Source organism: Mchenga conophoros, linkage group LG9 (genome assembly GCF_057382185.1).
Source record: "Mchenga conophoros isolate Kocher_MC1m ecotype Shallow Benthic linkage group LG9, M_conophoros_male_GT1.1, whole genome shotgun sequence".
NCBI classification, from domain to species: Eukaryota; Metazoa; Chordata; class Actinopteri; order Cichliformes; family Cichlidae; genus Mchenga; species Mchenga conophoros.
Window position 1 is genome coordinate 23,124,201 of NC_140534.1, and position 14,794 is coordinate 23,138,994.

At 38.0% G+C, this 14,794-nt stretch overlaps 1 protein-coding gene across 4 annotated transcripts in view; it reads right to left on the reverse strand.

Moving 5' to 3' along the window:
- The window catches only part of rbm33a (RNA binding motif protein 33a), a 30,713-nt gene extending 20,220 nt beyond the window's left edge, over nucleotides 1-10,493 (reverse strand). For 2 of the 4 annotated variants that reach the window (XM_085287008.1, XM_085287007.1), the window contains exons 1-5: nucleotides 10,272-10,490; nucleotides 2,817-2,895; nucleotides 2,390-2,438; nucleotides 1,904-1,977; nucleotides 1,490-1,805 (exon numbers count right to left, since the gene is read on the reverse strand). In XM_085287008.1, coding sequence (XP_085143134.1) covers nucleotides 1,490-1,805; nucleotides 1,904-1,977; nucleotides 2,390-2,438; nucleotides 2,817-2,895; nucleotides 10,272-10,290 — 537 coding nt within the window. In that variant the 5' untranslated portion in view covers nucleotides 10,291-10,490. Of the gene's footprint in view, nucleotides 1-1,489; nucleotides 1,806-1,903; nucleotides 1,978-2,389; nucleotides 2,439-2,816; nucleotides 2,896-10,271 lie in introns of all 4 variants that reach the window. The other 2 variants (XM_085287010.1, XM_085287009.1) reach the window with 2 other exon arrangements.
- Between the last annotated feature and the right edge of the window lie 4,301 nt (nucleotides 10,494-14,794).

A 14,794-nucleotide genomic window follows, 5' to 3' on the forward strand; every position in this document is an offset into this window, starting at 1 on the left:
GATTGATAAAATTTCAACTTTTCTCATTAAAAAAGGACAAAAAAATAAATAAAATAAAAATGCTATGGTGAGGTTTTTGGGGAGGCACCAGACAACCCCACCCCTTCCAAACCCAAATTATCATAACAGTAGGAGCAAGGCTTCATTACTATTCCTGACAGCATTTGAAATTCAATGAGATGTAAATGTTTGACATGATATACAGAAATGCAGGCGCAGATAAAAACACTCCTCCCCGCTTCAATGATGGTGAAAATATCATTGACTGACTCCTCACAAATCACTCCGTTACTGTCCACGCTGATTTCACTTCAACCCATGATGCAAACACTGAGCTGTGATCCAAATACACAACTCAGTCAAAAAAAAAAAAAAATCAACACACAAAAGGTGCAACATAGCTGGAATATGAGCTGCCAGCGATTCCAGCATCCGAACTGCACAATACCCTCTAACAAATACCAATGGCTGAATAAGGTCAGATTGTATGTCTTGCAGTGATGTTAGGTGTTGTGCTCCATTAACCTGCCAGCAGCAGCTCCACGTAAAAAGGCAGAAATGGGGGGGGGGGGGATATTCCAACCAAACCAGGCGGATGGACAGTAAGCCCCAAGGGAGGCACAAGAACAGCTTAATCCTTTAAACTGTTCCACAAAATGCTCAATGAATACCACAGTGAGCAAAATGTCAAGGCCATGCAGTCTAGTGACCTTGTAAACAGGCATTGCAGATAGCTGAAATACACCTCCACACCTGCAGACATCTCCAAAATATCCAATCCAAAATAGGCAGCCACTTGTGCTAAGAAGGTCAACATCTTATCGTTGTTTGGAGAAAGACGGTAGGCTAATATATCTCTGTCAGGTGACACACACAATCACACCATGGTAAATGGAGCATAACAGACATTTGCACATGGATCTGGTCTTATCTTTGATCCTCTTAGCCCAGGCTAAGAGGAAAGGAAAACGAATAAAAGGGAAACTCACATCAATCATTAGAAAACTGTATGGAGTGTCCTCGGGAAGGTCAATAATCTTTTCACCTGCATGAGACTTTATCAGATCCAGTCTAAAGGCAGAGATAAAAGCCCCCCACATTAACCTCTGCCGATTGGCAGCACATCTCCCTGACACAAAGCAGCTTCTTACTCCCCCAAAGATACAAGGCCCAAGGTCACAATGGCACAGGGATTTGGAGGCGACAGCAGAGCATTACCTCACGCCAAACAAGCTGTCAACAAAACTTTGTCAGCAAGATGGAGAAATTAACTGGCAGGAAGTGATAATGAATCTAATCCTCCCCTGCCAAAAAACACCGACCAACATCTCCTTCTCCTGAATAGATTTTCAATCCTGACTGACCCTGTACTGAGACAAGAAAATTGACATTATCTCTTGGACACAATAGAGCTGGGCAGAAAAGGGGGAGAGAAATGTGTGTGTGTTTAGGCATAGATTTGAACAACTGAGGAAATGTGAGAACTCACTTGAAATTCACCATCAATAGGCTCATTGATTTGGATGTTTAGCACACCATCCTGATAGTCGTCGTCAGCCTCTGCTGGCTCTCCAGCGTAGCCCATTTGGTCTTCGGAAATCTCTGCGCCATCTTCTTGGCCATATTCCTCTGTATATGCCTCATCCTGTTGCTGGTACTCTTCCGCCTCCTCCACATCCCCTTCTTCGCAGCCCTCTGCACCGAGGTTCACAACGTCATCGGTATAGTCTGCTTCCTGTGAGTTGTCCTGCTGGTCATAGGATGTGCCCAGGGTATATGTGGTATTGAGGCTGATATCCTGACCACTGAGAGGAAGTGAAAACATTTTTAACATCCCATAAAACAGAAATGAGGGATGATGGAAGTCTAAGCAAAGATGAGGACACAGATATAAGTGGATTACCTTTGATCTACGTCTTCATCATCACTTCTGAGAAGATCATCATTCAGCTCTTCATCTGACATTTCTGATGGATTCTGAAACATACAAACAAACAAACAAACAGGGCCATTATGGTGTTAAACATACTGTTCTTTAGATGTGTGCGTGTGTTGGTGTGTCTGTTTAAGGTGTGGGGGCAGGGGACCACCTCCAACCCCAAAGGATGCTCTATTCCCATGTGGTGAAGGCAATCTGGACAGGTCAACAGAGTGCTTTTTTGTCCACTGTACTTCCTCCTGGTTCACATCAACAATTCCCCCTGTGGAGGAGCCACCTGCTACAAATCCACTGATCGCATCACTTTCTAAATGTTCCACAAACACCATCAACTAATGTTTAGGATGTTGTTTTCCGGTTTTTAAGCAGAGAAACCATACCAACAGCTTGGCACAAAGCGCACACACAGCAAAAAAATGTGACTTTTAAAAGCTTTTAGCTTATTCTTACCTTTTTACCTGACAGCCAGTCCTCTTCCAACAAATCCTCTTCCAAATCACTTTTGTAGCAAAAAGACAAACAATGACAGGTGAGTAGAGTTAGACATCAGCATGTTACTTAATACTGCCTTACATAATACTGTCAACTCTCTATTCAACTAGCAAGTTAAACCTGTTTAGGTAAACTCTTCTTAAAAAAAAAAAATATATATATATATATATATATATATATATATATATATATATATATATAAAATTCTCAACTTTTAACAATAATAATATTATTGGAATAAAAGATAAGTAATTTCAGCAGCATCTTGACCAATACAAGGGATGTAAAAGTTCTAAAACACAGGCCAAAATCCATTACACACATTTCAATGATAACAGCAGGTTGTGCCATTTAATATAATAAAGAGATGGATGCAATAGTTTACCTCTCAAGATCATGATCTTCACCTCTCCTTCTGCGTGATCGCTCAGCACCGGGTTTGTCATATTCATCAAAGTCAAAATCTGCAAAAAGGACAGTTGTGCTTCAACATTAGCTCTAACAAGAGCAACGTAAAATACTAACAGAAGGCTCCCACATGGATTTAGAGGTGGGTGGTAGGCGGCAAGCAGGATAGTGGCTCGAGCCACTTTTTTATCATTTATGCAGATCTGTTAAGACCAAATCACATGCGGCGTTAGTAAGATTTAACAATGAACAATCACTTCGTTACACATAAAGCAGGATAAAAATCACTCCATGAAAATAAATATGTCTGCATTTTCAACATGATTTGGGAAATCTGGCAACGGCTTAAAATAACTACAAAATATATAAAAATTAGTTTTAAGGTGAGACATAGCCCACATTTTCTTCATATGCCATAGGCCTATTATTCTCACTATGATGCTTGTTTTAGTGGGACCGTGTATCCATTAAAAATGGAGGAGGCTCCTTGCCTGTACAATTAAACTTTTACATTTACTTTGCAAATGTTGGTCAAAAACACTGAAGACTAGTGTCTCTTTTCTACCGGCCATGATGCAACACTTGAGCTGAACGTCAAGCCACACATGAATTTATGTCTTGGCAGGACTAACGCAGATGGGCATGTTTCTCCACCATCATGTTAAAGCTGAGTTGTAGTAAATCAAAATATATTAAAATATTTAAATTTTGGGTCGGAAACTAGCGCTTTTACGAATATATATTTTATGTATCTTAAAGCTAAGAAATTCCTTTAATATGTAAAGCATTAGACTAACATTATGGAATCGGGCTGCACAATTAATTGAATTTTAATCTCGATCACCATTTTGGCTTCCCACAATTAATTGAAATTGATCAAGCGACACTGAAAACGCGTGCTTCCCCAATGGAACACAAAGCAGAGGCAAATCAAGCGCTTCCTAAATCAGCACCTGACCACGTGCCTGCATGTGCCAATCACAGCTGTTCCCTGTGCAACAAAGCTTCAATTTTCCTGGACTAGTCTGGACAAGTAACATAATGTTAAAAGACAGAAATACAACAAACTTCAAATGTCTAATACAGCAGGTGGTGAAGAGAACATCATTTGTTCTTTGGAAATACTTTGTATTTAAGGCAAATTTTGTCAACCAACCAGCAACACAATGAACTTATTCAACTCCCTGAAAACACACCACAAACTGCTCTGCAATAAAGGCTGAGGGAAAAAGCAATGGGTGCTCAGACATCCATGAAAGTGAGCCTGTGCAGTGCATCAGTTTCCATCCAGCTCACAAAAATACACTGAAAAACCAATGCAATCACATTTAGCCAAAATAAGCACCCAATAAACACTTTGCATAATGAAAGCTTCAGAAAAATGATACATTTACTGGACTAAAGATGGGCTACCTCTCAGCGCAATCATTTTTCCAAAGTAGCAAAACCTGCACTATATGCAAACAATCAAAGGGTAAATAAAGAGGAATCTCTTTTCAAGTACTTTGCTACAAGTTTTAGTCATATCCATCGCCCAGGTTTGATTAATGGAATGAAATACTTTATATTTTCCTTCTAGGAGATGCACTTGAGTCAAGTGAATAAACACCTTGTCTGAAAAGTAGAGCAGGGCGATATGGCCAAAAATATTTATCACGATATATATTTGAAAATTTGCGATAACGATATAACCGACGATATAATTGATGCGAGACAAAATACAACTCCACAACATTACTAGCGCAAAAAGACAACCTTCCATTTATTTTCACTTAAACAAGAAGCTGGTTTTTATGTACATTAAAGCTTTATAAAAATGTAACAGTGCAAATGCAAATTCCTTGCTGAAAGTTTAACCAAAAGGCATTTCCAGTAGAAATGGGCTGACATATCCTGAGCATAACCATGTATAATATCCACTGAAGTTAAAAAGAGGTGCTTTGCAACATTAAACTGCAGTGTGCAGTACGCATTTTTCGGACCATAAGGTGCACGGGATTATAAGGCACATTAAGCGAAACAAAGCAGTCAGATAAATCAAACTTTATTAAACTCATTCTTCTTGCTTCCTCCACTTCTGTACCATTGATTCATTAATGTTGAATTCTCTGGTAGCTGCTCTATTTCCATGTTGTTGCAGTATATTAATGACTAACCTCGTATTGTGGATGGATTATCTCAGTTGTTCTCCTGACTGAAGTTTGGTCCGTTTACAGCATCCTGCCATGCGATTGCATTTGTCTCTAACCATGAAGAACCTTCACGTTAACTTTTATAAGTGGAAAAGTGTTAGTGTTCGTCCTCCAGCTTCACTGTTTATGTTATGCTAACATAGCTGTGTCGCTAGCGATCACGTAGCACATCATTATATACCAGCTAGCCAAACTTCAGTAACCCTACAAACGTCACTGCTGTTTAGTTTCCTGTCTTCATTTATGTTGGAAGTGATAGCAGAGCTGTACGTTTGAATTTTTTCAGAAATCTCTCAGTCAGAACATGCAATATCATGCTTAGGTAACTAGCGAAACTAGCGAGCTAACTTCCGCTAGCTTCCTGCTAACTTCTAACTCTGTTAAATGTAATAACTTTTGTTTTCATGGATGCCTGGAAGTTGAACTTTATAGTTACACCTGGTAAAGCAGCAATGCTGATCGTTTTATTAAAGATGAAAGAATTTAGACAGTTTTTAACTCTAAGTGATGCTGCAGTGTTGTTTGACCTGAAGCATACGGAGTTTAGGACCCAGATTACTCCCAGATTTAAGAGCATCTTAGAACGGCCGCTTGCATGTTCTGCAAAAAAATGTGCTTTGTTGTGTATCTGACGGACAAACACCAAACCAGTTCCACATCACGGAAGTTGCACCATTTTTACAAACCAATTCTGGTTCATCTGTTTCACTCAACAATCGGCCATGTGCGTATGAAAACAAAGGCACTGCGCATGCGCGTTTTACTCCCATTCTATCGCGATATTTCATTTTCCTATCGTTGCCTAACATTATACCGGTATTACCGTGAACGGTATAATATGGCCCAGCCCTACTGAAAAGCTTCTTTAGTTACCTGAAATGTAGCACAGTGTATTTTTCCTCAATAAAAGCAATCAATAATCAAATGATTGTCCATCTTTTTATTATTATTTTTTTATTATTTTGGCCATAATTTTGCAGCCCTGCAACAGACCATGTGCTTTTTCACAATCTGAAATGCCCCTAAACTGCAAACACCCTGCTGCACATGCTCCTTACCCCAACAAACTGCCGTTATTGTTGCAATGACATGTGTATCAAGAGCCTATTACGCAAACTGATCAAACTCTTTGAAACCTTTCAGAGAAAGAACACAGATCGTCTATCATGGACGATCTTAATTTGTCACAGTAGCCAATTCAGGCAAACCAACTTTATTTATATAGGAATAGGTTAAAAAATACACATAATACAAAGGAGTGCAGTGTACAATGATGTGTACTCAATAAGCGATGGGCCTCGTGTCAATAAAAAGGCACATCTGATAAGTTTAAAGGCAGTGATCAATAACCCGATTTTAGGTTTTGTTTGAAAATGGCTAGCACTGACGCAGATTTGGCCTCCATTAAATCAATAAATGTTCCATTCAAACGTTATAGACCTTGATGCAACTGGGGTAAAACTCACTGCAGCAACATGATCAATGAATGTCAAAGCAGCTGAGATATTAACCACTCTGATCAGAACTTTCAGAATTAAATCAGAGAGATAAAAGAACACAGATCAAATTATGTGGGCTCACCTAAATCTGAAGAACTCAATTTTAGCAGGTTTTCCAAACAGCCTTGAATAGAATCTGTCAGGCTCATTCTATTCAAGATAGCATCCCTACACTTAGAACACAGCAAATGCGCAAAATGCAACCTCTGATTCTCTGAAAGCCAGACATCATATGAGCAAAAAAAGGGACGGATGCTCAAAATACTGACAAATTGAAATTGTTTAAATTAGGGATGCACTGACTGATCAGCCAGGGATTGGAATCAGTGCATTTTCAGCATTGTAAGCCCTCTATATCCAATTACCAGCCAGTGTGTTTCATACAGGCCACATACTAAAATTCCTAATAACATGCAAGCGCTTCAGTGTGAGTGAAAACAAAAAGTTAATCAAAGTAAGGCACGAAACTAGCACGAAAACATTTGTAACAACAAACTTAATAAGACACTTAAAACACCCTCACATAAACATTTTAAAGAAGCTACCAAACGCAACTAAAGCTAAAGCTATCCAAAACCATCCAGCTATCCATCAATCTAAAGACATCAGAGCCAGTCACAAAGCAGAAGCCTTGGTATGAGAGAAAAATGTCAGCGTCCTGTTAGCAAAAGTTGATTTTTCTTTGTGCACGCTATCAATTATACCCCTTAGAAAGAAAATCAGGATTGGCAAAAGCTGATAATGAAAGGTCACACAAAATAAATAAATAAAAATCAGACTCAACCAAGAAAATTGCGATCTCTACTTTGATTCTAAGACGGGTGGATATAACAATGTGCTCTGCTCTGCTGACTTCGACAAAGCTGGAAGAGGCTCAGGTAATTTAATTGTGATTTAAATATCAAGCTTAGCTCATGGGCGTCCTTCTACATCCATGAACCTTTCTCGCCTCTACCCATCTCGAGCAGACCATCCTTCATGACCCTCCCCAAAACTAAGGCTGGTGCTCCCTGACAGACAGTCGAGCATGAAACTTTTATCTGGTAAATTACACGATGTAATTCAGAATAATTTTCTGTTTTATCAGTAAAGTGTTAAAAGCTACACAGCATGGCGGGAGTCACTGCTGACGGTGGGAAGTCGGGTGTATCTGTAGTGAGAACGCTTTGCACCTTCAGAGTATTCAAACAGAATGAAGCAACACATCACGTCTTTCCCTCCAAAAATAATTCCAATAATTAATAAAGATAAAGCGAATGGAAGCATGTCGGCCAACAGCAGCACAGCCAACCATTAAAAACAAGTTTAACAATGAACTCCCACTGGTAGACATTTTCATCATTCACAGAGCCTACTACCTTGTCTACAGTCTATGGCAACGTCAACGAGAGAGCCACTTGTGCTATTAAGTACCAAACAACTGTTGCAGGAAGCATGTGTCACACATAAACACACACAAGGCATGACATGCAGGTTTCCACCGGCAGTGTGCTCAGAGGTTAATAACTGTGTGTCAGTGATGCAACAAGAACTATATTCAAGACCCTGAAAATAATGTAGCAAAATTTAATTAACCTATTATCAATTTTAATTTTTACATTTGCACATTTTCTGTTCTGGCAAAAGTTATTCTACTCAAAGGGCAAATTAGCAGCTTTAAAATGGGCTCTTGAATCTGGGTTGCCTAATAATTCAGTCTCTGCTCATCTAATTATTCTGTATCTGTGCTTTCAGCTCGAAAATCTACTCTGACAGTAGAGCCTGATAAAGCTGCCATTTTTAAATAACATCCTAGAAAAGCAGCCATGCACTGAGCATGGGATTTCAACAGAAAAACTGTTGTACAGTTGACCGCCATCAGTGTCAACAATAATTATGTATGAGTCAGTTGTTTAATGGACTGCTAAAGGCACGAATCACAAACTCTTACATTTGGCATTGAAGTTAGGCTAAAAAAGTTTCTGCATTCATGCAGTGCAGGAGAATAACTGGTTAATTTAACATATGAACTTGACAAAAAGAAAGGCCATAGCATTCCAGTATGCTCATGCTGTCAGAAACGGTAATCAAAATAAAATATCTAAGTGTGATTGCTTGCTAAATTACATACAGGCAAAAATACAGCCAGAGCTGGCCCATAAAGACAAATAAAATAACCCATAAGAAGAAGTAGATGGAAAAAACCAAACAAACAAGTAAAAAACAAAACATAAAATCTGTTTTTGGTAAGAAATCTCATGTCTAATGCCTGTAGTGGCTCTTTACTGCTGTTTAACAAAGTCCCAATGCAGTGTGTTTCATCATGACTTGTTCAGTGGTGCATATCAGACAGCTAGCAAGATGTGGTCTTATTTAAACGCTATAATATTTCATTTAAATTGTATTTATACAGGGCCAAGTGACAACAACAGTCGAATCAAAGCAAGTTATATTGTATGGTAAAGGCCCTACAATAACAGAGAGAAACCCCAACAAACAAACAACCACCCTTTAAGCAAGCACTTGGCAACAGTGGGGAAAAAGAAAGCAGGAAGAAACCTCTGCAGGAGTAGGCTCAGGAAGGGGAAGCCATCTATTGCGACTGGTTGCAATATTTTTATTTTAGGTTGCTGCCAAGTCGCAATTCAGTCATCCAGTGTGAGGTCCTTCATCCAAGTCAGTATGGCCTCCTAAATGTAGTCTGCCAATGTAGTAGCAGAACTGATGTGTAGAAAATAGGATTGCAGCTGTTTGATGCATTATCATCCTCTTATTTATACTGAATAAAGTGACATTTTTAACTGCCCCCTCCAGCAATCTCTTAGAGATCCAATCTCTGTATGGGTTTTATTTGAGGTAAAAGCCATTGGTCAGTCCGGCCTTGGGGTCCCAACCAATTCCAAAATCCAAATGATCCCAATTTTGTTCAAGTGTTTAGAGTCTGGTGCCTGTATTTTACCGCTTGTAATCAAATGTATTAACTCTTACTGTAATTGTGATCGTAAGATGGCCTCTACAAAGCAATGCTATCTAAACACAATGTAGGAATCACTATGGGGACATACGGACCGCGTTAACTGCGTCATAGTGCCCTTATAGAAATGTGCAGTTGTGAGTATAGCTACGATACTGGCGAAAAAGCCATAGAATAACAGCCTGCACTGCAGGTAGTTAGGTGCATAATCAGTGTTAATCATCCATAAAAGAGTATGTTGTGGGGGGTGGCGACTACCTTGAGCTATCAAAATTAGCTATCGATAAAAGCGCTACTGCGATCAAAAAGGGGAAAATACCTGATTAGAGAACCATTATATCTGCTTTAAAATTCAAGAGAAAGCAAATAGGACCCATGGCTTATTTTATATTATGCTTAGCTATTCAGGAATCAAGTGGTTTTTTTTTCAATCCCACCAGATACCAGACTAGCAGCGAGCGTATTTGCAAATAATGTTAGCAAACAGGCCAAAAAGGAAATTCAACGCTAATCAGCGCTTGACTTTGTCCTCAATGTATTAATAATAGCTTTGGGAATTATGCACAGCTGGAGCGTATTACAAATTTAAACTTGTTGAGTTAACGTTGTGTCCGGTATTTTCGTCTGCTTATATTCGTTTTCGTTTTACAAAGCTGGTTTAGCTAATGGCTAGCGTGCGGCCTTCTCTCATTGAAGCCGTCTGTTGACAGTACGAACGAGCTAAGTTAGCTTGACTTAGCTCTGAGGCTAACTTAACACTATCGACAAAATCAACTGATATTACTCACCCTGGTCGTTGGATGACATGATGCAAGGCCCGTCCCGCTTAAAGTGTGATTACTGTACTGCAGAGTGCATTTAATCTTCAGTACTTCACCATTTTCATGGTTTAAAATATGAGACTGGCAAGAGCTTCTATGCGGCAATGACTTCAGATCACGACCAGGATACAAGCATGCTAGAGATGGGTTTGCAGCGATGATGCATTGTGGGTGGGGAAAGTCCAGCTCCCTGGATCGGTTTGCTGCAGGAAATCGAGCTCTCTCCGTAGACATATGTTCGCCCTCTACTACTAGGCTACATGCAAGATGAGGGAGGGATATTTACTTTACATCTGGATAAGGTATGAAGTTGACTTCGTATTAGTTCTACAAAAAGCATACATCATTAACACAATAATAAATCTGAATATTATGTGGCATATTGGTAAGTAAGTGTATTACCTATAAATTCAAAGTGACCTTTTCAGCCTTTTTTCAGGTTAGGGCAGCTGTGGCTCTGGAGGTAGAGCGGGTCTACCATCAGGCTGGTGGTTTGATTCCCAGCACTTTTAGTATGCATGATTTACTGGGGATACTGAACCCGCAGTTTCCCCCGAGCGTGAGCGTGTGAATTCTTAAAAGTCATTAGGCATAGAAAAAAAATTGTGTATGTGTTTGATTGGATGAATAAGGACTGCAGTAAGAAAGCACTTTAAATGCTCAAATAGAGTTCTGCACTACATAAGTACCAGCTCATTTACAAAATTCAGTACTATACAAAACTTTATTGAAAAGTATAAAAATGAAGGGTACATTGCACTGCAATACCTTTAATCTATTCTCCTTTTTGTAGTTAAGCATCATCCACAGAGGAAAAAGAGATGCACATTTTAAGTTCCTATGCGCTCTCTGTTCTTTAAATGTTTTCTGCTTCTTTCCCCCACAGCTTTAAACATTCATGGTACTCATTCAATTTTTAATAATCATTTAAGAATGAACATGCTTTAGCTGGATTAATCCTGCCCTCAAACCTCTCCTTGTAATGTTTTTCCAAGGTATGAAAAATTAGGATTTCCACCTGTGTTGGGGAACTACTTGCACTAATGGAAGGATAATGTTATAGAAACATAATGGTTTTTGTCATGCATTATTTCGGCAAGGCTGATGAGGTTTTTATAACACTTACACCAGTGGTAATCCTGTTATAAATAAAGCCTTTTTTAAATTCTAGTTTTGCAGTTTTATTTTTCTAATTCCAAAAAATACATTTTAAAACCAAAACTTTTATCTTCCTTTTTGCTATAAAAAACACACCTGTACTCTTGCACAATATCAAAGCTTTAGTGGAGACTGTTCCCTAAAAGGGACAGTGGTGCTAGGTACTTCCTTATCCTTTTGCCAAGTCTCAATCAACTCTCTGATAACTTTGCTCCCTAAAGGAAGAGTAGACAGCTTCTGCACTAAGAAAAAACAATGACTAACAACAAAAATCAGGAGTCTTTTTTCTGATTGAATCCGAAACTTGGAAAAGGAAACTAATTCAGTCCCCTGCTCAGCTGAATATGCTATTTTGCACACATGAAATCATGAAGAACAGAAGAAATACTTGTTATCTTTAGAAAGGAAACAACCTCAGGCATTCAAAAGGTTGCATTTATTGTCTTGGCATGAGATTTTTTTTTCAATACAGAGAAGAGATCACAAACTGGCTTAGAACACTTGAAACTCATGAATAATACAAAATATTCTGGTTGTTAATTGGATTCCATATGTTTCAGTGCCACATAAATACATTAACACTAGAACAGAGAACAAAGAGAAACTTCTTTCCATTGGTCAGCTTTATGCTAGTGGGTGAAGTTTGCCCTTAGGGTGTCTGCTAGAAAGCCTCAAGGCAGAAGACTTTATGAAGTCTATGGTAAGCTAGTATAAAAAGTGAAACGTGTTGGAATAGGGAGGAGGTAAGGGTGGATGAATGGGCAGAGCACAAGACTTTCTCCTGGGAGACACCTGGAGTTTGTGTCCCATGTGAAACCAAGAGTCAACTTTGGCCTTTGTTAGGCTTTGTTTTCAGTTGTATTTTAGTTTAAACACAGGCGTAACAACTCTGTAACGGGCCTGGGGCAGATATTTTTTGGGCCCTTACTGCCACCAGAGCAAGAACACCATCTCACATTCTCTCTATATTTCTCAATAATCAATACTATCAACAACATCATTCTAGCTTTTGAACAGCACTGTGGACAGAAGCTGCACTCAGAAGTCGGAGAATGGACACATTTAGTGCTCGTTTAGTGCTATAAACTCGACTAGTTAAAGTGACATGAAGACAACTGTATTACTATAAACATGGAACAAAGGAGAGAAGCCCATTGACCACATTCAACAATCATTTCCAGTCGACCAGCTTCTAGATGTATTTTCACATGTAGGTGGTAATAATGTTTCAGTCATTTAGAAAAAGAACTTTATCTTAGCAACACATTGATAACACTGCTCAAATACAAAGTCTATCATCCTGCTCTCTTCTCTCCTTCCTCTTCTGAGCACCACATTTTTACTTTGGCTTGCTAAATATAATTTATAATGCTGCTATGCTGACAAAGTCCTCTATAGTACAGCCTACAGAAAACTTGATGTCAACAAGTTCGTGCACATCATCCATGGGCACCAAGGTCAAGAAGACAAGTAAAGTATTTCCCAGCATATTTGTCACCAAGACTTTTCAGAAATTCAATTCATAAGGAAAATGTATATTACATAAATCAAGTTAGCTAGAACCATGGCTTAAACATACGGTGAAACATTTATCATAGAACAAAGCAAAAGATCATGATATGAGCTGTGGAAGTTTGTGGGGTTCTCTTCCACGGTCTTCACGCTGTACAGGCTCCAGTGATTCTTTTAAAAAGCAGCTGAAGACATTTCTATACAGACAAGCTTTTAATTCATTTGTTGTTTTATTTTTTCATTTTATTGTCTTATATTTATTTCTGGTTTTATTGTAAAACACTTTGTGATTTCTATCTGTGAAAAGTGCTATTTATATACATTTTACTTACTTTTACTTACTTATGAGTTAAAACAAATCCTTTTACAGTCGGTAGCAAAAGTACCTTCATCAAATTAACTGTCTATATGTAGGAAAACTTAAAGGCAAGCAGCTTTACATTGTTTCATGGTTCAGCCAATAGAATTCATATTTGTCATATTCTATTTGAAAAACATAAAAAACTCAACAACTTATGGCAACGGATATTTAAGATTCTGCACAGTATCTATCCCAATGATCAAACAAAGAATGAGAACAAAAGCTCAGAGTTCCTCGAACTGTTTCCCTTCTATTGAAGCATTTAGATGACACTTGGGTTGATTTGATCTGCTCATCAAAGACTTGTTTAAGTAGCCATTATTCGCTTGTTATAAATATGACTTCCCCCTATTTTACAGAAGAAACTTGATTATTACCTATCATTATATGTCAGATATTGTCAGACTAACAGATATTAAGAGAGTAAGTAAAGTAAGTAAAGTAAAGTAATATCAGCAAGACCAAAAGCTCAATGAAAGCTTTAAAACAAAAATGATGCCAATTGCAGAATTTGATAAACAAAGGATGCAAGACTCTAGTCAGAAAAAGAACTGCAATGGCTACTGTTGTGGTTATCTTGATAGTGGTCTGTGAACCAAAAAGGGGAACAAAAAGGCCAAATGGATGATTGGATTAAAACACAGTATTTCAAAGTGACTGAGTTGAAAAGAGGAAATCTATTTACTGATCACTTAAGTTAGAGATTAGCGTATCAGTATCATAAGTGTGTAAGACATGGTAGGAATAATTAAATCTGAGTGTATCTTTTCTCTGGAGTTGCACTGAGTTGTACTGACTTTCACCGAAGAGAAGTGGCTCATTCTTCAAACATGCGACAGCCTCTAGTTTGCATGTTTATGGAGAAGCAGGATTCACACCCTAAATACACCTAAAAGCTATGCAAGGACCTGAAGTAGGGCTGGATGTTCCTCCACAACCAACGGACCACCTGCCCCAAACAGTATTTAGTGTTAAAATTGTTATAGATATCATAATTTCTAAAAATGTGTTTAAAATTGACTAAATTTAGAAATAGAAGTACCTTCTTACAATATTAAGAGACTATAATTGAGAAGGTAGTTCATATGGATAAAAATATTATTTAAAAAAGTACTATTAAAGCAATGACATGGCCTAAATTCTTTGCGCATTCTTCACATCCATATTGGCAATTATACACACACACATATATATATATATATATATATATATATATATATATATATATATATATATATATATATATATATATATATATATATATATATATATATATATATATATATATATATATATATATTTGGCATAATATGTAATAACAGCAACTTAACAATTTCTATTTAGCTAACAATTAGCTAAATTAATAAAATGGCCACATATTGATATTCATCTTCCAGCATGTCCTGACTGTGAATATTTTTAACATTAGCTAAGTCAATATATTGAAGGCATCGCTTAT